This window comes from Vipera berus (genome assembly GCF_964194415.1).
Source record: "Vipera berus genome assembly, chromosome: 1".
Classification (NCBI taxonomy): domain Eukaryota; kingdom Metazoa; phylum Chordata; class Lepidosauria; order Squamata; family Viperidae; genus Vipera; species Vipera berus.
Genome location: NC_138202.1, coordinates 316,921,801 through 316,944,666, shown reverse-complemented (window position 1 = coordinate 316,944,666; position 22,866 = coordinate 316,921,801). Strand labels below are relative to the sequence as shown.

The following is a 22,866-nucleotide window of genomic DNA, read 5'->3' as shown; positions in this document are numbered from 1 at the left end:
AACCTGGAGAAAATGCAGTTGTACTGAATGAGTGTTTTTATATAGAAAAACACTCAGTCCTTCTGTGCTCAAAGAGTAGAAATGTGATGAGAGGATAGCTTGGACATTTTCTTTTTTTTAGGAAGTGAATTTATTAGACATTTCAAGTGCTACAAACTAACTTGCTTGTGTCAGCAATGGCAGCAGGCCACCCATGAACAAAATTCCATATTTTTGCCCCAGTTTCTTTTTGGAAAGATGCTACAGTACTTAGTGGCAAAATATTGCTTAATGGCAGGTGGAGAGGGGATGATAAAAGTGTCACTACTATGTTAGCATTCATTCCCAAATCTTCTACTGTATTTCCCCAAAAATAAGACCCGTGATCAGCCCGGTCAGGTGCCCCACCCCCTGGCAGCGCACGGAGGCTGCAAGTGAGAGGGGGGTGATGGTGTCTGGCAGGAGCTGCAGCCCGCAGGCCCCTTGGCACAGTGCAGAGGCAGAGGCAGAGGGGGAGGCAGGGGATCCAGATGTGCCGCCCACTCCATCCCACCGACTCTCGGCTTGCCTACGGCCGCGCTGTGGCACGCGATCCTGAGGCACTGCCCACTCCGTCCCATCTCTCAGCTGTGAGAGATGGTGGGAAAGTGGGCGGTACATCGGTATTGCGTTTCAGCATGGCTGCAGGCAAGCTGAGAGACGGTGGGATGGAGTGGGCGGCATGTCAGGATCACCTGCCCTCCCGTGCCTCTGCTTTTGCCTGCTGCTGGTGCCGCCACATGAGCCTCCCGCAAGCCAGGTGGCCGCACAGTGTATGCAGATCACCTGCCTCACCCTGCCTCTGCCTCTGCACTCAGACTTACCTACGCTGCGCGGGCTGCAGCTCACTCACTGCCTCCTGTGCTGGCCGTGCCCAATCCCCAGGCTTATTTTTGTGGTAGGGCTTATATTAGGTGTACCCTAAAAAATCAGGCTAGGGTTTATTTTCTGGGTGGGTCTTATTTACAAGGAAACACGGTAGTAATTTTAGCATAAAATGTCAGAAGTTCTCACACAATATGCTGTTCACACATTGCACTATGTTACAGTTTATTTAACAAGTGTTTGTTGAATATACTAGTCACATTTCACCTAAAGCAATACATTACGATTTATAAAACACAACACCTAGATTCATGTGAAACATTAAGTTTAAGTCAATTCATAACACTGTAGCTTTATACAATACATGAGATCAGCCAATGTGAAAAATACTTTTATACAAAGACATCTATTACAAGCTATAGAAAATGTCTCATGTACTATGATGTTATGAAAATGCCATAGATGCCATAATGTTGTCATGATATGCATGGCATTCTTTTCTTTGTCCCACTCACAGATCCCATTGAACAAGTCAGAGAATGCTGTCCCCCAAGCTAATTAAGGTTAGCTCTCAAAAAAAGCTTTTGTCCTGCCATTGTGATGCCTCATATGATATTTACAGGGGTATTTAGTGAGGGTAAAGATTCTCTATAACATTGTTGCTTCTATTTTTTATTTTGTACACAAAAATTCAAAGAAGGCAGGACAGGTAAAATGTATTTTGTTTTAAGAACTATTAGTGGATGATGATGATGATCATATGGCACTGTTACAGTAGCCAGGAGGCCACAATGCTATTGCAGTCGTAATTTGGCTTGCCAAGATACCAACCCGGGTTATACGACATGCTTGCACACTTCCCAAGGTGCATCACAGGAGGGCGAGCTGGCTTTGCACCAGAGAGAAAGGTGAATGGGTCTTCCTGCAGCATCACCCAAGGCCCTCTCCCTTTCCGGACCAGCCTTGAAAATGAACACTGCAAAACGTAAGGTTCAGAGCCATCAGGAATCTGACTGCCTGCACAGAGCACCAGCTTGTCTTCCCACTAAGGTGCACCTATCTATCTACTTGCATAGAACATGCTTTCAAACTGTTAGGTGGACAGAAGTTGAGGCAAGTGCCATGCAGTGCTTGGGCTCGAAGCATCGGAGCTGAGACCATCTCCAGCATCATTAAGCCACTGAGCCGGTGCGCCTCTATTTGTGGAGAAGAACCTTCAGTTAGGCTGTAAAATCTTCTCCTTGCTTCTAGTAGTCATCCTAATTTTTCTCTTAGCCCAAGCCAATGGCTTCAAATAAGATATAGTTGCAGAGGATAAGATTAAAATATGGGATTTATTTTAACAAAGAAATGGCCCGATATGAGATAGAGCTCTCAGAAATTCTGGAGAGCCCGCCCATTAGTTAGTACAGTGTAAAGGCTATCAAATCTGGATTGAAAACAAAAATTACATCAGAGGTTAAGAAAGAAATATAAAAAATTCTAAGTCTTTGTTTCCACCTAGTGGCCAACTGGAGTATTGTAGCCCTAATTTGTAGGTAAAATGCTGTCCACAACCAAGTTCTAAATGGGCCTAATATCACATCATGCAGCAGACTGCTAATACAGGTAGCAGTCTTAGCTACTAAATGATAACTCTAATGGAGTCCAGAACAATGACAGAAACACAATGCCACATATGAAACGAGTATGGTAACAGTGAAGAAAAAGGAATAAGAGCTAACAACTGAGTCTTTCATATGTTATGTAGTAGCTGATATAAACATAAGGCTGGACTAGAACTTAAGCGTCTCCTGGTTTCTAGGCCACCACCTTAACCATACACCAAACTGACAAATATAGCACAACCAGGTAGAATATGCCCAAAGATCAGTAATACCATTTCTACCTCTGAGGAAACTCAATCCGGAAAACCTTTTTATTGGTGTTAAGGTCACCTTATAGAAATCAGAAACTCCAGGGGTGGGGGGAGAGGACTCAGGGAAAGCAGGTGGTCAAGGTCCACCACTAGTTGGCAAACTATGGCTAGTCCTCACAGATCACTTGTGCCGTCAGGCAGGTTTTAGTGCACCAGTTTGTACCACCCACACACTGTATATTAAGTTTATTTTGTAGATTTGGAACTGATGCATCTGTTTATTCCAAACTAAAGTATGGCCAGACACTAAATAAAAACTTCTCAATGCAATATATTCTGCAGCAATTTTTTCAAGCGAGAGCGCCAACAGCAGCATAATTAGAATAGAACAGAGTTAGAAGGAACTTCCGAGGTCTTCTAGTCCAACCCCCTGCTCAGGAAGGAAACCCTATACCATTTCAGACAAATGGCTGTCCAGTCTCTTCTTAAAAACTTCCAGTGTTGGTGCATTCACAGCTTCTGGAGGCAGGTTGTTCTGGTTAATTGTTCTATCAGGAAGTTTCTCCTTAGTTCTAGGTTGCTTCTCTCCTTGATTAGTTTCCATCTGTTCCTTCTTGTCCTGCTTTCCGGCGCTTTGGAGAATAGCTTGACTCCCTCTTCTTTGGGGCAGCCCCTGAGATATTGGAACACTGCTATCATGTCACCCCTCGCCCTTCTCTTCATTAAACTAGACCAGGGGTAGGCAACCTCGGCTCTTTTATGACTCATGAACTTCAACTCCCAGAATTCCTGAGCCAGCATAGCTGGCTCAGGAATTCTGGGAGTTGAAGTCCATGAGTCATAAAAGATCCAAGGTTGCCTACCCCTGAACTAGACATACCCAATTCCAGCAACCGTTCTATATATGTTTTAGCCTCCCTGATCATCTTTTAGAATAGAAATCTTAAAATCGTTGTTTGCCGTAATCGTCATTTGAACACACCCCGAAAGCACTGGGATAGAAAAAGCGAGATTCATTATACTGTCGATTAAGCTTCCCCTTCGCTGGGAAGGCTCACCGCGGTTCGGATTTAAATCGAAGTGCGGCTGTATCCTTAATCCAAACAGGCACGCCTCGCCTTCCAGCGACCGCCAAGAAACTGGGTAAGCCGAAGAGCTCGCTGGTTATTTTCTTCCCGCGCTCCAGGCAATTTTTTTATTATTATTCAGAGCGCGTGTGATTACAGCGCATGCGCAAGTAGGGCAGTTTCGCGTGTCTTCCCCCTGCAAGAAGCGAAAGTAAGGGAATGGCCGAAAAATAGCTTTTCCGGGGTCACAGGGCTCTTGAGTCATAGCTGAATCTTGAAAACCTCTTTGAATTGGTCCGTCCCTGGACTGCGCGGTTTTTATTTTTAATACAAGTCTTGCGGTGGCTTTTGAAAACGTAACTCCACCAGGAGCAATCATAAATAATTTGCAGACTGAAACCTCGGGCTCCATTCTGAGCGGCCCAAGCCGCTCTTCGTCCTTCCCCTTGAGCTACGTAAATCCGTTTTGGACTGTTCCATTTTTTCCCCAAAGGGGTATAACTGTCTGGGTTTACAAGAAAACGCGAATATGTTTTTTTTAAGATAATCCTAACTCTTCAGGATAAATCAGACAGTTTCTCCAGCATCTGGGTTTCTTGTAGCGCATTCCTCCGTTCGAGCGTACCGGCTCTTGCCAAAGCGCTTCCCAAGACGCTCCCCCCCCCACGCCCGTCTTTCTCGGTGAATGCCACTTCCTGCCGGTCACGTGTCCCCCCTCGGCCGCTGCGTTCTTTGCTGCACCAGCGTGCGTGGAGAGCCATGGCGGGGTTGCTCAGGTCAGCCGTCTGGCTTCGTTCACGCCTGTTGCTCTGGCGAGGGGGATGCGCCATGCCGGGCCCCCTCCCGTCGCCGATGCCCTCGGCCACCCTCCGCAGCTTTAATAGCAACCCCAGCAGAGCGTGAGTATCCCCGAGGAAAGCACGCCGGCTTCTCGAGGCCGGGAGTGGAGAAAAGCAGTGGGAGGGAGGGTGGTGTCGTATCTCTTGGATCCTTTCTAAAGATCGTCCGAATGTTTTGCAGCCCAGATTGTTTTAGGTCTGCAACCCGATTTGGCACGCTTTTGCAGGCTTCCTCGTGCCGTGGCGGATTATGGGGCTTGTAATCCAGCCCAATTGATGGCGGGATGGTAGGTTGGAACAGGCCATGCCGATCTGGCCCGGGTCAGAATTGTTTAGCTGGATGGACCAGACCGAAGGCCCATCAAGTCCGGTGTCCTCTTTTTATTAGTTCCGCACTACGGTAGCGCAGAGTAAGATACGCAGCAAAGAGTTGGTTTTCAGAGGCAAAACTCTCTTGGTCTGAAAAGAGTATTAACCAACCTCTGCCTAACCTGGTAGGCAGTGATTTTCCACGATTAACATTTTAGTTTAGTGTGTTGTGGGAATCTGGCTGGAGAGTTTTCCTTTATCTGTTTTTTCCATATCTTGCTTAAATTTATAACCATGACATTTTATCCTTTGCTTTTCCCCCCTAAAGTTAAATTTCTAAATATTGTAGCGATTACACAAGGTCTGTTCAGCACATTGTTCTGCCTGCCATTTCCTAGAGCTAACTTTTCAATACCCTTACAGAGACCAGAACTGTATACAGGTAGTCCTTGCTTACTGATGATAATTGGGACTGGGTACTCTGTTCTGTTGGTAAGTGACATGGTCATAAGACAGAATGTCATGTGACGACTGACTTACAATGGGAGTTTCAGCAATCCCAGTTGCTGTTGTTAGGTGAAACCTGCACAGTTTCTGTGTCCCAGAATCATGTGATCACAATTGGCAATCACCTGCTGGCTTCCCCATTGACTTTGCTGGTCAAAAGCTGGCAGTGAAGGTTGCAGTAGTGATTGGATGGCCATGGGAGGCTACACCACCATAATTGTGGGCTGATTACTGAGTGTCCAAATTGCAGAACTGCGGAGATGTGATGGCCACAACTACAAGGACCTTTCATTCAGCTGAAAAAAACTGATGTTAAATAAGGACTACCTGTACACTAAAAAAACATTTCAAAACAAGATTTAAGTCGTCATTTAGTCACTAAGGCGCAGATGTCAAACTTGATCGTGTCACATGACGTATTGTGACGTGACGTTTTTTGCCTTTGTGGAGCCATGGTTGGTGTAGCCTGCACGTGACACATTTAGCCTGCGAGCTGCCAGTTTGACTCCCCTGCACTAAAGCTTTGAGTGCTGCCATTATGCTACACTGGTAGTATTTTTTTATGATCAAGATGACGTGTTTTGTAGGGGTATTTAACCATGCAGTCCTGTGTCTATAATTCAGTGAATCATGTAATTATTGACTATGATGCCTATGTAGGTATAATCTGGCATCATTTGGAAAATCACTAATCCAGCTGGGAACGACCTCACCACATTTATCACCTGATTTCAACATTCATGTAGTTCCATTTGCTTAAATATGGCTGTTCTTCCTAGCCTTTTGTTAATATTATATTCCTGTTAGCTTGGCTATGTTTACTATACATTGTGCTTTATGGCACCAGGCCCTTTTTGACATATAGAGCAAATTCTCCCCAGTACATCTTTCTATTTCTATAGAGGACAGAAAGAACTTCATTGGTTATATACCACTCCATTAGATTTCTTCAAGGTCTGTATTTTCTTCTGATGTCAGATACTCTACTGTTTTGTCTTGGAGGGGTCTAGCATTTACATATAAGGATCCATGAACAGTCTTATTACACCTGGAGTTTCTTTGGCAAGCACCTTTACCTTTGTGACCTTATGACTTGATTAACTACATTTATTTCCTATTCTTCCGCTGCCCCCCTTGGAATGGTTATTAAGATGTATATAAAAATTCTCTAGGAATTCCCCCCCCCCCCCCCGAACCTTCATTTTGTTGGATTTTCTCAAGAATTAAATTAAAAGTTGTTTACAATTATTTTCAATATTACTTGCCGTCATTCTAGTGTCCTCTTCGTTTAGGCATTGTATATTCTTTTTGTACAGATCTGTTTTGTCCTGAAAGGTACTCTAATACCTGTAAATTATTCTTTCTGGTATCATCACCTCATCCAAGGACTGAGTGCTCTCATACCCAATTAGTTCTGTGCTTGGAACAGGTAAAGCCGTGGTGGCCATCCAAGCAGGCATGTTGCCATGTGGTTGACTTGCCTCTTATGCATCAACCTGAATGTCCTGGTTTCCTCAACATGCTGCCAGATAGACATAGCTCCTGAACCTGGAAGTCCACTTATCTGCAAATTATCAAAGGTATTAACTGATCCACATAACAAACTTGTCCTAGGACAAGTATGGATTATCGGCACTTCTTGAGCATAGCTATGCATCTCTGGAAACCTGTCCTCTATTTTTTACCTTTTTATTTGTTTAAATACAATTCTAGGTTGGAGTTCATAAACAAAGACCTAGGACTGGTTTATTTTAGAATGAAATTGGGGCCCATGCCTGATGTTCTACCACGCTGTAAACTTAATGAACTATAAAACTATAAAATAGACTGTGGACAAGAGTTTGCGCTCTGGTTTTCTTTAAAATGCTTTGGTTTAAACCACTTTTAATTTAAATTTAGAATAAGCTTGTTTATGCTGTTGTCCCTGGGGACCCAGTTTGACATTAAGAATTGTAAGATTTTGCAGGATTTCTTCTCCTGGAGTACATGCCTATCATATATTTTTAAAGGAATTATTCTCCTAGGAATCAGTATGGGAATGACATTTTTCTTTCCTTTACATGGATGTTTAACATTGATTCTGCTTCACTGCAGTTTATAAAGAAACACAGATGCTTCCTAGGCAGGATTCTCTTGTGCTCAGAAAAAGTTGCTTTGGTACAGTTAAAGAAATAAGTCAAAAACAAACATATGGTGGTTGTTCATTTATTTATTAAGGTAATAAATGAGGGCTTAGCACAGTGAATTAACCTAGCTTTTGTGATTTGTGGCCTAATGCAATGGATAACTCAGTTTTTTCTTACTTTAATAGGCAATCGTAAATCAAGCCATTGTTTAGTACATTGTATAAACCTATTCATAGGCTGGGTTCTCACACTACACTAAAGCTCTAGTGTGGTTTGTTTAGTTTTGGCTTAGTATGATTGTGTGGACCTGAAGCATTTATTTTGTAAAGCAGAGTCCATGGTTGAAAATGCTTTGTGAATCTAGCTAATTATACCTTATTAAGTAAATAATAGCACCATATGTAAATAATAGTGCCATAGGTAAAAAAAATTAACATCCAGATGGAAAGACTATAGAAAGCCTAAAGGAAGCATTAAAGCTGACCATGGAAGATCCAAATGGGGAATAGTGTTTCAATTACTTGAATAAATATAATTTAAATTCATACACTGAGCAAGGGAATGAATGAATAATCTCTTTCAGCATTATTCTGTACAGGACATAATGAAGATAATTAACTTTAGTTGATATGGTGTTTATGAACAAGAGACCAAGCTATTATTGGTACTGATAAAGTATCTGATTTTGGCTTCTGGGACTGGCATGCCAGAAAAATACAAACGTTTTTGTTGAAGATCTGCATTTCTATAGTAGCTCTGTATTTATTTATACCACCTTTGTTATTTTTACAAATAACGCAAGGTGGCAAACATATCCAACACATCTTCCTCCTTGTATGTTCCCCACAACAGCAACCCAGATTGTTGGGGGCAATTAAGCTGACTTTGTAATAATGCCGCTGTGGTGTGTGTGAAAGCCCTAATAAGCAGGCATATACATAGAATGAAGGCTACTGCTAAGCTTGTAAGCCGCCCTGAGTCTTCGGAGAAGGGCGGGATATAAATGGAATTAAAATAAATAAATAAAACCCTTTGAGGTAGGTTGGTCTGAGAGGGAATGACCCAGCTGGCTTTTAGGGCTAAGGCAGCACTTGAACTCAAAGTCTGCCACTTTCTAACCTGGTGCCTTAACCACTGGACCAGTTCTTTATCAGCCAATTCTGTCATTATTACTCAACATAGTTATGTTAAATTGGACACTACAGAGCCATTCAGCCAATGGTTCCACCATAAGTGTTGAGGCACTGGACCTGTGTTCTTTACAATATTTCCAAAAATTTTCAATTACAGGTAATCCTCCACTTACAACCAAAATTGGTACTGGAATTTCCATTGTAAATTGTTGCAGATCTAAGTTGAATTGTATCCAATTTTATGACAGTGTTTATTACAGTCGTTAAGTAAATCACATAATTGTTAAGCAAATCAAGCTTCCCCAATGGGATTTTTGCCAGAAATCAACACAAATGGTTGATGGTTAAATTGTGATCATGTAACTGCAGGACACTGCAACCAGTTGTAAATGTAAATCAGTTGCCAAACATCCAAATTACAATCAAGTGACAATGGGGGTCACTTTTTCCATGGCCATCGTAATTTTGAACCTTTGTTAAATGAATGGTCATAAGTCAAGAACTGTGTATAGGGACTTCCTTTTTCCCAAAGCATGATTACAAACCTATAGTGTTCCAAAGGAGAACTATAGTCAAATCATTTTAGATAGTAATTTCTATAATTGCAAAACTAGGTTCACCTGAATCTTGAATTATGCCTTAAAAGCTTAATTATGCCTTAACAGCAAATAGTTTTAATAGGATCACAGATATTTTTTGCAAGTTTAAAGAGCTTTTCAGTTATTTCTGTACAGATAAATTTTTTGTTTTGCACAAGTATTACCATTGTTTGATATGAATAATTTATTATTGACATTCATTATGAATAATTTCTTATTTCTACCTCAAATCCAATATTCTCCTATTTTTATTTATACTGCATATACATAGGTCTTGCTCACCGAACAATCCCTATTATACTTACTCATACTTTTTAATAAATTGTAATTGGCTGGATTTCTACAACACATTAAGCCATAAAACAGGCTGGTCTCCTCATACAGTACACAAAGCCAAAAAGTAAACCAACAGCTTAATGTGTTATGTGAACCCAGCCTTAATATTCTTGAATTGAGAAGAAATGCTTCCAGGAAGGTGACGAATAGAATAGAGCTGGAAGGGACCTTGGAGGTCTTCTAGTCCAGCCCCCTGCTCAAGCAGGAGAACCTATCCTATACCATCTCAGACAAGTGACTGTCTAGCCTCTTTTTAAAAATCTCCAGTGATGGAGCGCCCAAGATTTCTGGGGCAAGTTATTCCACTGGTTAATTGTCCTCACTGTCTGGAAGTTTCTCCTTAATTCCAGGTTGCTTCTCTCTTTGATCAGTTTTCAACCATTGTTTCTTGTCCTGCCCTCTGGTGCTTTGGTGAATAATGTGACCCCCTCTTCTTTGTGGCAGCCCCTCAAATACTGGAATACAGCTATCATGTCTCCCCTACTTCTTCTGTTCTTTAGACTAGCCAAACCCAAGTCCTGCAGCCGTTCTTCGTATGTTTAGTCTCCAGGCCTTTGATCATCTTAGTTGCTCTTCTCTGAATTTTTTCCAAACTCTCAACATTTTTTTGTGATATGGTGACCAAAATTGGCTGCAGTATTCCAGGTGTGGTCTTACTAGGGTTTTATAAAGTGGCACTAATACCTTGTGTGATCTTGATTCTATGCCTCTGTTTATACACCCAGGTTTGTATTAGCTTTTTTGGTTGCTGCTGCACACTGCTGGATCATGGTTAAGTGATTGTCCACTAGGACTCCAAGGTTCCTCTCACAGTTATTGCTTTTAAGCCAGGTCTTGCGCAATCTGTACTTGTACCTTTTATTTTTCCTGCCTAAATGTAAAACTTTACTTTTCTCCACATTGACACTCATTTTGTTGGATCGGGCCCATTGTTCAAGTTTGTCAAGATCTTTTTGGATCCTGAGTTTGTCTTCTGGGGTGTTGGCTACTCCTGTCAGTTTGGTGTCATCTGCAAATTTGATGAGTTCCCCTTCAATTCCTTCATCTAAGTCATTGAAGAAGATATTGAAGAGTACTGCGCCTAGGATGGAACCTTATGGTATCCCACTGCTTACTTCTCTCCATGTGGATGTAGCGCTGTTGAGGACTACTTGTGGTTTGCCAGTCAGCTATAGATCCATCTGGTGGTGACGTCTATTCCGCCTTTTTCTAGCTTACAAAGGAGTAGGTTGTGGTCTACGTTATCAAATGCCTTCCTGAAGTCTAAGTATATTACGTCCACAGTATTTTGCTTGTCTATTAGTTTAGTCACTTTGTCGAAGAATGAAAGATTGGTTTGGCATGATTTGTTTTTAACAAACCCGTGCTGGCTACTAGTTATAACTTTGTTTGCTTCTAGTTGTTCACGGATATGTTTTTTGATTATCTTTTCTAGGATCTTCCCAGGTATTGATGTTAAACTGATTGGTCTATAGTTTCCTGGGTCTGTGTTTTGTTTTTGTTTTTTTTCCTTTCTTGAAGATGGGAACCACATCAGCCTTTTTCCAATCCTCAGGTACTTCCCCTGTGCTCTGAGATAACATCTGCCTGCTCCTTCAGAACTCTGGGATGTAAGCTGTCAGGCCCCAGTGATTTATATTTGCCAAGGTCGGATAGGTGTTCTCTTACCATTTTCTTACCTATTTTAATTTTTGTTTCTAATTTGTCAAATGCAGTGGTTTTTTGGTATGTTGGGCTATGATTTCTTTTTGTGGGAAGACTAATGTAAAGTATGAGTTAAACAGCTCTGCTTTCTCCCTGTTGGCTGTTACTTCCTTGCCATCTTCTCTCTTTAGTGGACCTACAGTTTCCTTGACTTTTTTCTTGTTACTAATATGTTGGAAGAAACTTTTTATTATCCATGATTTCTGTTGCAAGTCTTTGTTCTGAGCTTTTGCTTTCCTGACTTCATCTTTACATGTTCTGGCTGTCTGCTAATAATCGGCATTAATTATGTGACCCTCTTTCCATTTTTTGTATTTGTCTTTTTTGTCTTTCATTTTGTCAGAGAGATCTTTGTGCAGCCATGCTGGTTTCTTCTTGAATGTCTTGTTTTTCTTTTTCAGTGGTATTGTGCTGGTGTGGGCTTTCATGATCACATTTTTGAGAGTTTCCCATGCTTCTTGGGTTGTTTTCCGCTTTAGGGTTTTCATCCATGGGATCTTTCCTAGGTTTTCTGAGTTTGTTAAAGTCAGCTGTTTTGAAGTTCAAGACACTGGTTCAATTGTTTTCTGTTGCTAGTTAGGTTAGCTTAAGTTCAAGTTAGGTTCAAGGGATAGCAAATCCCCTTGTAAGAGGGGATGATGTCATTTGACATGAAAAAGGCAGTGGTATATATTAGCCCCCTCTCCACCCCAAAGAAGCCATTCCTTAAGTGGTTTTGGATAACTCTTGGACTATCTCTTACTTTCCTTTTTTAGGAAGATTGTTGAGAAAGCAATAGGGTTAGGGGGAGAGAGAGCTTATCTGGGCCCTTTCAGTTCAAATTCAGTCATGGATATAGACAAGAAACGGCAGTGGTCACTCTTGTGTTTGGGATAGTGGGAGGATGACTTTCTTAGTCTTGTGGAACCTCAACTATGTTTGATACCTTTTTTAATCATGATATCCTTCTAGAATAGCTGTAAAAGTTGGGAACAGAATATTGTGTGGCAATGGTTCTCCTCCATCATGAGTGGTTCCTATCACTGGGGCAATGTTTGGGTATGAATCAAGACACATACAGAATCCCATTCTCTACCAGCCCGAACCTTCCTGAATCCAGGTGATCCATGTTATGTGAATCTAGTGGGGCTACTACTTTTGATTAAGAAAAAATGGAATTTATTGCAAAGATTTGTTGGTTTTAAATTCTGGTTAGGGATGAAAGGTGGAAGGATATGGTAGCGCATACTAGCATGACACCCTTGATTAAATTAATATGTGAAACTGCCTTAATCTGTAATGCCCATTGATTTGATAACTAGCACTGGTGATAACTTTGGGTTCTTTTGCTTTGTTAACATTTTAGATATACAATTAAGTAGCTTGTAGTAATTTTTACTTAACAGGAAAGTATTGTGGTGCATCATAAGACTTTGTTTTGATTTGCAGATTCCTAATGTACCCAACAAGGCTCTTTACAATTGCAGTCCAAGAAAACAGAGATATTCAAGAGCAGTTCCCTATTCAACAAAAGCAGATACAGTTTTTTGACTGGGCATTTAACAAAATGGACACTTCTATCAGAAGAAATGGGTGCATTACTAAATCCCTGTTAGAACACATATTTCATGATGCCTGCAAAACAGGTAAAGAGTTGTCTTAATGTTAATTTCTTATTGAACATCACCATTGCAAATGTTGCATTAATATATTAATTATTGATATTGTTTTTAACAAATGCAACATTTTTATTTCTTTTGGAATCTTGTTTTAGAGCAGGGCTTTTCAACCAGTGGTACGCGTACCACTGGTGGTACATTGGCACCTGGTAGGTGGTACGCAACCCTGCCTAGCCTAGACAAGAGTAGCGGGGGAGGGAACAAGCTGAAGTGGTGCAGTGCAGGACTCACCATGAGAGAGTCCTCAGGAGCTGCAGGGCTGCTGGGCCAAGACAAAGACCCCAGGATTGGCACACCCGGGAGAGAAAGGAGGGAGAGGGAGACAGGAGAGGATATAAAAGGAGGCAGTTTTGGCTGGAGAGGTAGAGAGAAAAAAAGAATCCGGGGAAAGAGACAGAAGAGAAAAGGCTTTTGTTAGAGAAGCAGTGAGGAGAAAGAGAGGGGGGAATGCTTTCTGAGCAAAGTGTGTGTGTGTGTGTGTGTGTGTGTGTGTGTGTGTGTGTGAGAGAGAGAGAGGGGGGGGATTTTGTGAGCAAAGGGTGAAAGAAAAAAGGAAAAAAGTGAGGGGGAGAAGGGAAAAAGAAAAGGCATTGACTTCCGACTTTCTCTGTTGCAGTAGAAGGAAGCATTAATATTGAACCTCAATTTTGTACTTTTCCATATTATAAACTAGTCATTTCTATAACAACAAATGAATCTAAGAGTAAAACCCCAAATCCCTCCCCTTTTTTTAGTCATCAAGTTTTTGACCCCTTGCTAAGCACTGGTGGTACTCGAATATTGTCATGTCCTAAAAGTGGTACAATCTCTAAAAAGGTTGAAAAGCCCTGTTTTAGAGGGCCTACAACAGGCATGTCAAACTTAAGATGTCATGTGACGTCGTGCGACGTATCGCAACTTTTTCCCCATTGCCGGCAATGGGGTGGGCGCAGTTTTGGTGTGACGCATCCGGCCAGCGGGCCAGCAGTTTGACATGCCTGGCCTACAATAAGAATTTTAATTCTGTATATATGAGCAGTAGATGTGACGCATAAAAATGTTGCAAGTATGATGTTATAGAAGTTAGAAGCCCCTTCTACATAACTCCTCTGCCCAAGAGGCTAAAATATCAAACCAAGGAAAAACCATTGTTGTTTTAGTTATCTAGATATCTTTAATAGAAAATTCAGTTTACCCTTCCCCCCTTCAACCTGCAAATCCACAGTGGTTCTTTATAACTATAAATTATTTTGAATTTCAGTATCCATTGTATAGTGTCCATACTATACATTTAAGTGTTTAAAACCTTATTTAAAATCTTCACACATTGAATAGTTTGTAGATGTCATTTCCCCCTAAGATTTGGCAAAATGGGCTTTCCTCTTGTCTTGTATATTTTTACTTTGTAGTGGATTTCTTTTTTTCTCCAGAATTATAATTTTTATTCCATACTTTTCCTAATATTCTATGTTCAGTGTTTTCTTTTCCTTCATGGAGCCATTTTGTAAATTGACTCACTCCATTTTGTGATGGCTTCCGCAAAAGCTGCTCAGGATTCCAAATGGGCCAGCAGGATTCCAGACAATTTGGAGAAGTCTAATGAGGGTCTATAATAATAGCTAGATGCATAATTCAACATACATAATAAAGTGTAGAAAACAAACAAGTAGTCTTCAAGCTATGACCAGTCGTTTACCGTTCAAAGTTATAACTGACCCATAAAAGGGGCTTAAGTCCTTGATTTGAATTTTTGACGATTGGGCCTCCATTGGTTTACTTAAAAATTCCTGCAAAAACCATCAAAAAATAGGGCTGGTCATGTGACTGACCTATTTTACTAATGTCACAAAAATGACTTTTTCAGGGACTGTTGTAATTATTTTTAATTGTTTTTAACTTTTGTATTTCTTGTTTTAAATACCCTGTAAACCGCCCTGAGTCCTTCGGGAAAGGGCGGTATATAAATCCAATTAAATAAAATAAATGATTATCAGGGGCAGGCTCCAATATAGTTGTGTGCCAAAGACTAACTGTTCATGTATATCTTTAATTCAGTGGTAAAGGTAAAGGTTTCCCCGCACATGCGTGCTAATCGTTTCCAACTAGGGGCTGGTGCTCATCTCCGTTTCAAAGCCGAAGAGCCAGCGCTTGTCCGAGGACATCTCCGTGGTCATGTAGCCGGCATGACTGGACGCCAAAGGCGCACGGAACGCTGTTATCTTCCCACCGTAGTGGTCCCTATTTTTCTACTTGCATTTTTACATGTTTTCGAACTGCTAGGTTGGCAGAAGCTGGGACGAGTAACAGGCGCTCACTTTGTTACGCGGCACTCGGGATTCGACCCGCCAAACTCCCAACCATCTGATCGACAAGCTCAGTGTCCTAACCCACTGAGCCACCGCGTCCCTTTAATTCAGTGTATCTTGAGTCAAATATGCATGGGCATATTAAACCTTGTCTTTAAGACTGTATATTTTCCTCTTCTGTAAAGTTTGATTTGTTTTCCATTACTAATTTATACAAAGAAAGACTAGAATGTTTAAACTGTTCAAAACTTCTTATTTATGGAAAGTTAAAAGTTGTTGCATTTCCAAATTATTTTGTTCTAATTTAGGTTTTCCAAATGGTAACCAGGCCTTGCTGCTGTTAAGAAGCTGTGGCTCATTGTTGCCTGAGCTACTTCCACATGAAAGAACAGCCCTTGCTCATACCATGTGGACAAAGTTGAAAGATGCTGGTATGTTCTTAAGTAAAATAAACCGTACAGAATAGCATGTATTTTTTTTTAAAAAAATAAATGGTTTGATAATATTCTTTGTATTGACTATTCTTTAATATTGGTTGCTATGACATTTTTCAGGTTGGCTTCCATATTTTGAGAGCTATGCTGACATCTAGGGGATTGATAGTAAAAGCAAACTATTTTTATTTTATCTTCAGTTAAATTAGTTTTATGTTTACTGCTTTTGAGACTAAGTTTATTGATCTTGTGTTTTGCTTGTCAGATTATTAGATGTAATTTTGTGCAGTTTTCCACCTGGGCTTCTTAACTTGAACTAGCTTTTGGATAACAGCTTATGGTGTTCAGCATCAGTTTGGATGCTTTATACTTAGCTACAAACTGCGACTTGGTGCTACAAAAGGAAAATAAGAACACTCACTTTTTTTCCTTCCCTTTCTCCCCTGCCTAAATGACTTAGATTCCCTATGTTACTTCTGTGCCAAGTTACTGCAAACTTAAAAAGTAATAATTGAAAGAAATCAAATGTCAGGAACTATTGTACAGTATGCCATGTACTGAAGTGTATAACTTATCCTTCCTCTACTTAATGGAGAAATTTTAGATTGGATCTGCTACCAACCATATCAGTTCCCATCATTTGTGATCGATAGTGTGTGTGTGTGTGTGTGTGTGTTAATCAACAACTGGTCTTACTCTTCCTGTACGGGTTGTCATTGGATAGGAAAACAGTACCAAAAATGACCAATTTTAAGCTGAGGTTTGGGTAAGCAACCAGGACTGCCAAAATCTGATGTGTCTTAATTTTTAGTTCAGTTTCTGAATATTACTGTTGCGTCAAACAATCACGTGAACTTTTTATTGTACTGAATTTTATTTTTCTTTACAATTTCTTACTTAGGTGTTGTATTTGACGTAAGCCATTATAACGCTTTGCTAAAAGTTTATCTCCAGAATGAACATGATTTCTCTCCAGATGAATTCCTAACAAAAATGGAAGAGACAGATGTCCAGCCCAATCGAGTAGGTATTTCATAAAGGCATTATTTACTGTACTATTTAATAAATAGCAGTTCTCATATTTAATTCTGTTTTACAGGTCACATATCAGCGACTGATTGCTGCCTATTGCAACAAGGGAGATATTGATGGATCCAGGTAACAACATAAACAATAGCTTGAGATAAATCTTGGGGGACAATTTGTGTTTATGTTGAGTATAGTATAACTTCAGTATAACTTACTCCAAATCTTGGAGAATTTTCAACAAATATTTTTCTGATTAGGCCATAGTCTTAATATATGAGTGGGAAGCCAGCAATCCACCTATGGGTCTCAAAGAATTTCAATTAAAATATCTCCTTGAGGTTAAAAAAGTGATTCTCAGGCAGAATGGTAGATATTGGTAGATAATGGTAGATATATATTCCTTTTTGCTAATCAAATTTTAGAATATTGTTCCATAGCTCTTTTAACAAAATAAATGTAGGTGTCATTTCTCTGTCTATTAACTATCTGTCTATATATATTTTTCCTATTTTCAAGAGAAAATATTTCTGATTTTGTTTTCATTTGCAGCAAAATTCTTAATATTATGAAAAGCAAAGATCTCCCAATAACAGAGTTGATTTTCAGCGCCCTTGTCACTGGTCATGCAAAAGCTGGGTAATTTATGTTTTTTATTCTCCTTAAACCATTGTCTAAGCTTAATCTTAATTAGGCAATTATATTTTTAAATAGTTTGAATAGTTACAATAAAGTACGCTTCATAATGAACTTCCTTACCTTAGTCAGAGATCTCTGCCCATTCTGATATGAATGAGGATTTCTTGAATAAAAGCAGCTCTGCTCATTAATATGAAACAATAACTTTTTGTGAGTGTCTGCTAGGGTTTGTGAGTTTGCTTGATCAATGTTCCAAGAAACATCCTAAGGGCCTGCACAATGTGAAATTACATTAAATGCATCTCTTAAAATTGGTTTGGGATTTGAAAATAGCTGTTGCAGGCTAAGCAAATTTGAGAAGGAGAGTTTTGATCCCTTTTCTGCCATAATGCTGATTGTAGAACAACAATCTATTACTTTTAATATACATAAAAGTTGAGTGTCATGTGCATGTCATTAAACAAGTAATATGGCTAGATAAGATTTAATTTGGCTAGGTAGGTTTTTAAAAATCCAAACCACAGACAGAAGCAGCATGAGGACATAATCGTGCTGCCTATAGTGGGCTGTTGGAAAGGATTTTTCTGACATAATAGTGTGTTTTTTTCAGAGAGATATTCAATATTTATTACTGGATCAATCCAAATCTCAAATTGCTGAAAATATCCACATCTCATATACTTGTGATACTTTTTTTGCTGTGACTCCATCTTTTTTTAGTAGTTTGCTCTCATTTTTAACATAGTTCCTGAGCACCTTATGTAAAAGAAAAATAGAATTTTAAAACTTGATGCTTTTCTTCTAATACATGCTACAGCTATTCTTTAATTTTGCACTCATTTCCTTTTACACAACCATTTAATTAAATGTTAATAAATGTTTGATTCTGGATTTCTGGTTTCATGGGCTAAGGACAAATGTCAGTCATGAAATACATGTAATTTTGACACCATATATATTTAAAATAAGTGAAATACATATGTATGGTATTTTTCTCCATAATATTTCAGAGATATGGACAGTGCAATCAACATCCTTTCTGTCATGAAAGACACTAAAATTGAACCTGGTTCGGAAACTTATTTGGCACTATTGAATGCATATGCTGAAAAAGGTGACATAAACCGAATTGAAGAGGTAATGCCCTTTGTTTGTAAAGCTACATCCTTTAGAATTGCACAGGGAATACTGTATGAATACACACATAAAAATAAATACAAATCCCATGTAAAGCCCAATTTCCATATCCCGTCAATTTAGGATTACCAGAGCTACCTAAAGTTCATTCAGTATATCTTTTTCATCCAAGAAATATCTGTAGTTGATACCCTTGCATATATAGACAAATAAATAACGGCAATGCTGCAAATAGAGGTAGGTCTAGGATAGAAATGTTCCTAATTAAAATTAATTGTCTATAAAAGTATCCCTTTTTAAAAAGGAATCATTGATTATGCATGCCTAAACTATTTCCTTTCATATGTACAAAAGTAGTAGGGAGTTGTGGGGCTGACAGAAAGAAATGGTATAATGACACAGAAAGAAAAAAAAGGCTATTTACGAAAACCTCAATAAGAGCTGTGCTAACTCAGCATGTATAAATAGACGAAGGCTTACTCTATTTTAGTCCTTTGCAGTTATTTTGAAGTCCCATTGTTTTATAGTCCACGTGTTTTGGCAAGTGTCTACAGTGAGATAGAAGCCATCAAACTTAGAACATTTCATTAATCTTATACCTGTTGTTAATGTTAGCCACAATAATTTTGTTAGTAAGCAAAGCAATAACTGTGTTAAGCTGTGTCATGGATTTGAATTCTGCAGTGACAATTTTTCGATAAGCTGTCTAGTATTATTGTCTTAAGGCTTGCTTACATAATTAGCCAATGCAGTATATCAGTATTAAATCAGTATTTGGTACCTGTAGGCATGTTATTAATCTGAGAGTTTTTCTATAGATACTGCTCTCTTTGGAAAACAGTGTGTTCTTTTATTTGACAGACACATAGCAAGATACCTGTATTGTTGAGAGTAGTACTGGGGAAGTTAGCAACTACTAAAGATGGCTGAATTGAGTTAAATGTTCATGATTAAATGTTCATGAAATTGCATACTTTAATAGCCAGATCATAAGGCAGTAAAATGGTCTTTTGCTTCATATTAAGCCTACTTTCTTCTATAGTTTTAATTAGGGCTACATTTCTCAAAAGTCTATAAATGACAGCTAGATTCATTTTTGTCTTACCCACAAAATTAAATAAAAGAACAGCAATTGTGATGTTTATGACAACACTAACAGATGACATTTTTCTGATATAGGAGCTGAAAAATATTGAAAAGACTGAAATTTATCTTTCTGAAAGAGATTTTATGGAGATCATTTTTACTCTTGCTAAGGCCGGATATCCTCAGTATATACAAAATATTCTGGAGAAGATAAAGTTTAGTAAAGAAGGCATACCAGGTATATTTTCCTGCAAGTAGTTCGGGATATAGATTGTTTATTTTATTCTGTTAATGACAGGTTGTGGGAAATATAAGGTAAATGAGATGTATTGATGTGTCCTATCTATACAGCAGCCATAGAACCAGAATTGTAGGTAGAGTATATTTCTTGAATATATGCTTAAATGCACATCAAAATACCCTTTTACTGAGGTTATCAGAAAACGCATGTTTATAAAGTCTTTGTCAAAATCTTACAACTTATATCTTTCCCTCTTGTTTTTATTCCAACATGTAGATGTAAAGAATCTTTGCCTGAGATTAATAACATTTAACTTAGAAGATACAGCTTTTGAAGTTCTGCGGTCAGTTTTTGTGGCATTAGGGCTCACCTGTGAAAAACACAATACCCAGTGCAACTTTTTCTTACAACACTGTATAAACATGGAAATGGTATGTGAAGGCTTAAAAGTGCATTTCTGCTTACATTTAACAAAATTTCTCAAGATGATTTTTTTTCTATCGTGGGTTGATTTTAAAAGATGTGTTCAAATTAATAAGTTGAGTTCTATTGTAGTTTAGGCTCGGGAACAATTAACTTTCTCAATCCCTCCTTCCCCTGCCAGTCACTGGACCCTTTTAAAAATCTTTGGGGCTTTTCTAAGTGGAATGGGTTGTGCTATGGAAAGCTGACCAATCCTCTTTCACAAATTCATATTTGTAAGTGAGTCTCTTGGGGATTTATGTAGAGTGGAATTGGCAGAAAGCTTTCCATATGTCTTGCTATTTCTGTTGGCAGATTTTTAGATCTAGCTTATTTACTTTCTTAAACATAATCTGATCTGTTAGGGTTTTCTTATGCACTTCTTATCTTCCTCTCCCCAACTAACTCCATAGATTACCAATGAAATAAGTTCTTCCCATATTCCTACTTAGAAACAGGATCACATTCTCTTGTCTCTTACTCTTTATTTTTGTCTGTATTCTGGACTGAAATCCAAGGAATTCTTCCCCAGTCTTTCACTGTTTCACATAGTTGTTAACTGTAATATGGGTTTCCCAGTCAAAGTTTTTAAAAAATCTGTTTTTCAAGATCTTATGCTTTATTATTGTGATTTTGAATGATTTGTTGAAAAGTGGTGTGCTTAAAATTCCCTAAATCTTTCATTTCTTGCAGCCCTTGGCTAAGATGAAATATTTCTGCAATGAGCTAAAAGCAAGCAACTTACACCCTTCACCTCTATTATCGAGTTTATTCTTTGCATTGGAAGCAAAGAAAACTGGTATTTCTTTTCATTGTTTAACATTGTTGAACACTTTAGTGTATATGTTATACTCATTAACTTTTCTCTTTCTGGATCTTTTAAGATTTAGCTATTGATATAATGAACATAATAAAAGAAGAAGGCTTGTGTCTCAAACCTCACTATTTTTGGCCATTGCTGGCTCAGCACCAGGAAAAGAAAAATACTGAAAGTTAGTACTTCTAATCAGATTTTGGTTATCATTAATACTAAGACATAATCCTATAGAAAGAAACGTATTTGCACATGAGAACAACTCGGCAACATGCACAACTCTATATCAAAACATTGTCTTTTTATGTGGTGGTATACTGTATATCACAACAATTGCCTTGAAAAGATACTGCATTCTTACTTTATTTTGTCAGTGTTAATGTCACATTTGGAACTTTACAAAGAGCAATTATTATTTTAGCTTGGTTGTAGCCAAGGTTCAATTTGTCACAGTAGCCTTGGCTGTCTTTTAATACTCTGAACTTGAAAGACACAATACTAAAATCTAGGGAAGATGTTAAAATCAGGTTACTTTGTGCAAATTCTTCCTCTAAATATAAAAGAAATCTTTTGGATGAGGTTTTCATGGTTCTTTGCAATGATAAGTTAAATGTGAACTTAGTTACAATAATAAAAGCATAAAACCTCCATTGTTGAATGAACTATCATGATCTGACAGCATATTGATTGAAGGACTAAAATGTTCAGTTTTTGGATTCTTAAGTAGGCTTAAGCATTTAACACACACTTTCCCCTGTTACAGAGGGGGGTGTCTATGAGATATGAGTAAAAATTGAGCAAATATTAAATTTTAAAGGACAATATCTAATTCTTTGGTTTGCATTATTGGTTATTCAGAAAGAATGGACTGATAAAAAGATGCTTTTAAGAGAAGTACTTTCCCCTTGGGAAAATTAAAAACTGTCTTTTTCATCTTATTTCACAGTATAATGTGTTTTAGAATGAGATGCAGAGTTGTTAGTGTGACATGGATGACAAACAAAATGCAGAAACAACAAAAAAGAGCTTTTAGCAGGCAGTTCATATTGCAATTTTATTTTAAAATATACAGTCATATTCCAACTTAGGCTAAATGCTGAAACATGTATTCCCTAATTGTTTCTGGCAATAAAAGTGGCAGTCTTTTTTAGAAAAGTCTTTATAAAACAACAGTCGTGTTAACTCTTTACATTCCTGAAAATGCTTAAGAGTTCTGGGGAGAATATCCTAATACAACATTTGAATTAAAAATCATTGGCAGTGTTTTGCATCTCCTCCAACTATCCCCAAACTATATATACCACAACAAGCTCAAATTTAGCTATGTTTTATTTAATCCTATTTCTTTCCCAGTAAGTGTAGATTTCATGATTCTTGCCAAAAGGAGAAATGAGAAGATGAATAGGCAAGCAGTTGTGAAGTTTGGAATTTTCATTGTAGAAATCCTTCAGCCTCACATGCAGCCACTTAGTATTGTTAATAAAAATGGCATCACTTAATTGTTTTATCATAAATATTGTATAGATTAAAATGTAGAAAAACTTTATGTATATTGTTAAAAATTGTGAGGTGTTTCTTCAGATAGCGACTCCATGACTCTTTTAACAATGTAATTCTAAATGTTGCATTTAGAATTCAATTTACTGTGTCAGTCTTTCTTGAAACAAAATGTGCTATATTTTTTTCTTGTGGTGTAAGCTTGAACTGAGGAATTATATGAACTATTAGTCCCTGCAGTTTTCTTTCTTCCATTCAGCTGGGTT

At 38.5% G+C, this 22,866-nt stretch overlaps 1 protein-coding gene across 2 annotated transcripts in view; it reads left to right on the top strand.

Annotated features, from left to right (window-relative positions):
- Window positions 1-4,483: 4,483 nt before the first annotated feature.
- LRPPRC (leucine rich pentatricopeptide repeat containing) overlaps window positions 4,484-22,866 on the top strand; it is a 97,991-nt gene continuing 79,608 nt past the window's right edge. For both annotated transcript variants that reach the window (XM_081312979.1, XM_081312978.1), the window contains exons 1-11: window positions 4,484-4,667; window positions 12,750-12,946; window positions 15,573-15,695; window positions 16,600-16,721; window positions 16,798-16,856; window positions 17,277-17,363; window positions 18,374-18,500; window positions 19,680-19,824; window positions 20,104-20,258; window positions 20,983-21,088; window positions 21,174-21,281. In XM_081312979.1, coding sequence (XP_081169105.1) covers window positions 4,528-4,667; window positions 12,750-12,946; window positions 15,573-15,695; window positions 16,600-16,721; window positions 16,798-16,856; window positions 17,277-17,363; window positions 18,374-18,500; window positions 19,680-19,824; window positions 20,104-20,258; window positions 20,983-21,088; window positions 21,174-21,281 — 1,369 coding nt within the window. In that variant the 5' untranslated portion in view covers window positions 4,484-4,527. The remainder of the gene's footprint in view (window positions 4,668-12,749; window positions 12,947-15,572; window positions 15,696-16,599; window positions 16,722-16,797; window positions 16,857-17,276; window positions 17,364-18,373; window positions 18,501-19,679; window positions 19,825-20,103; window positions 20,259-20,982; window positions 21,089-21,173; window positions 21,282-22,866) is intronic.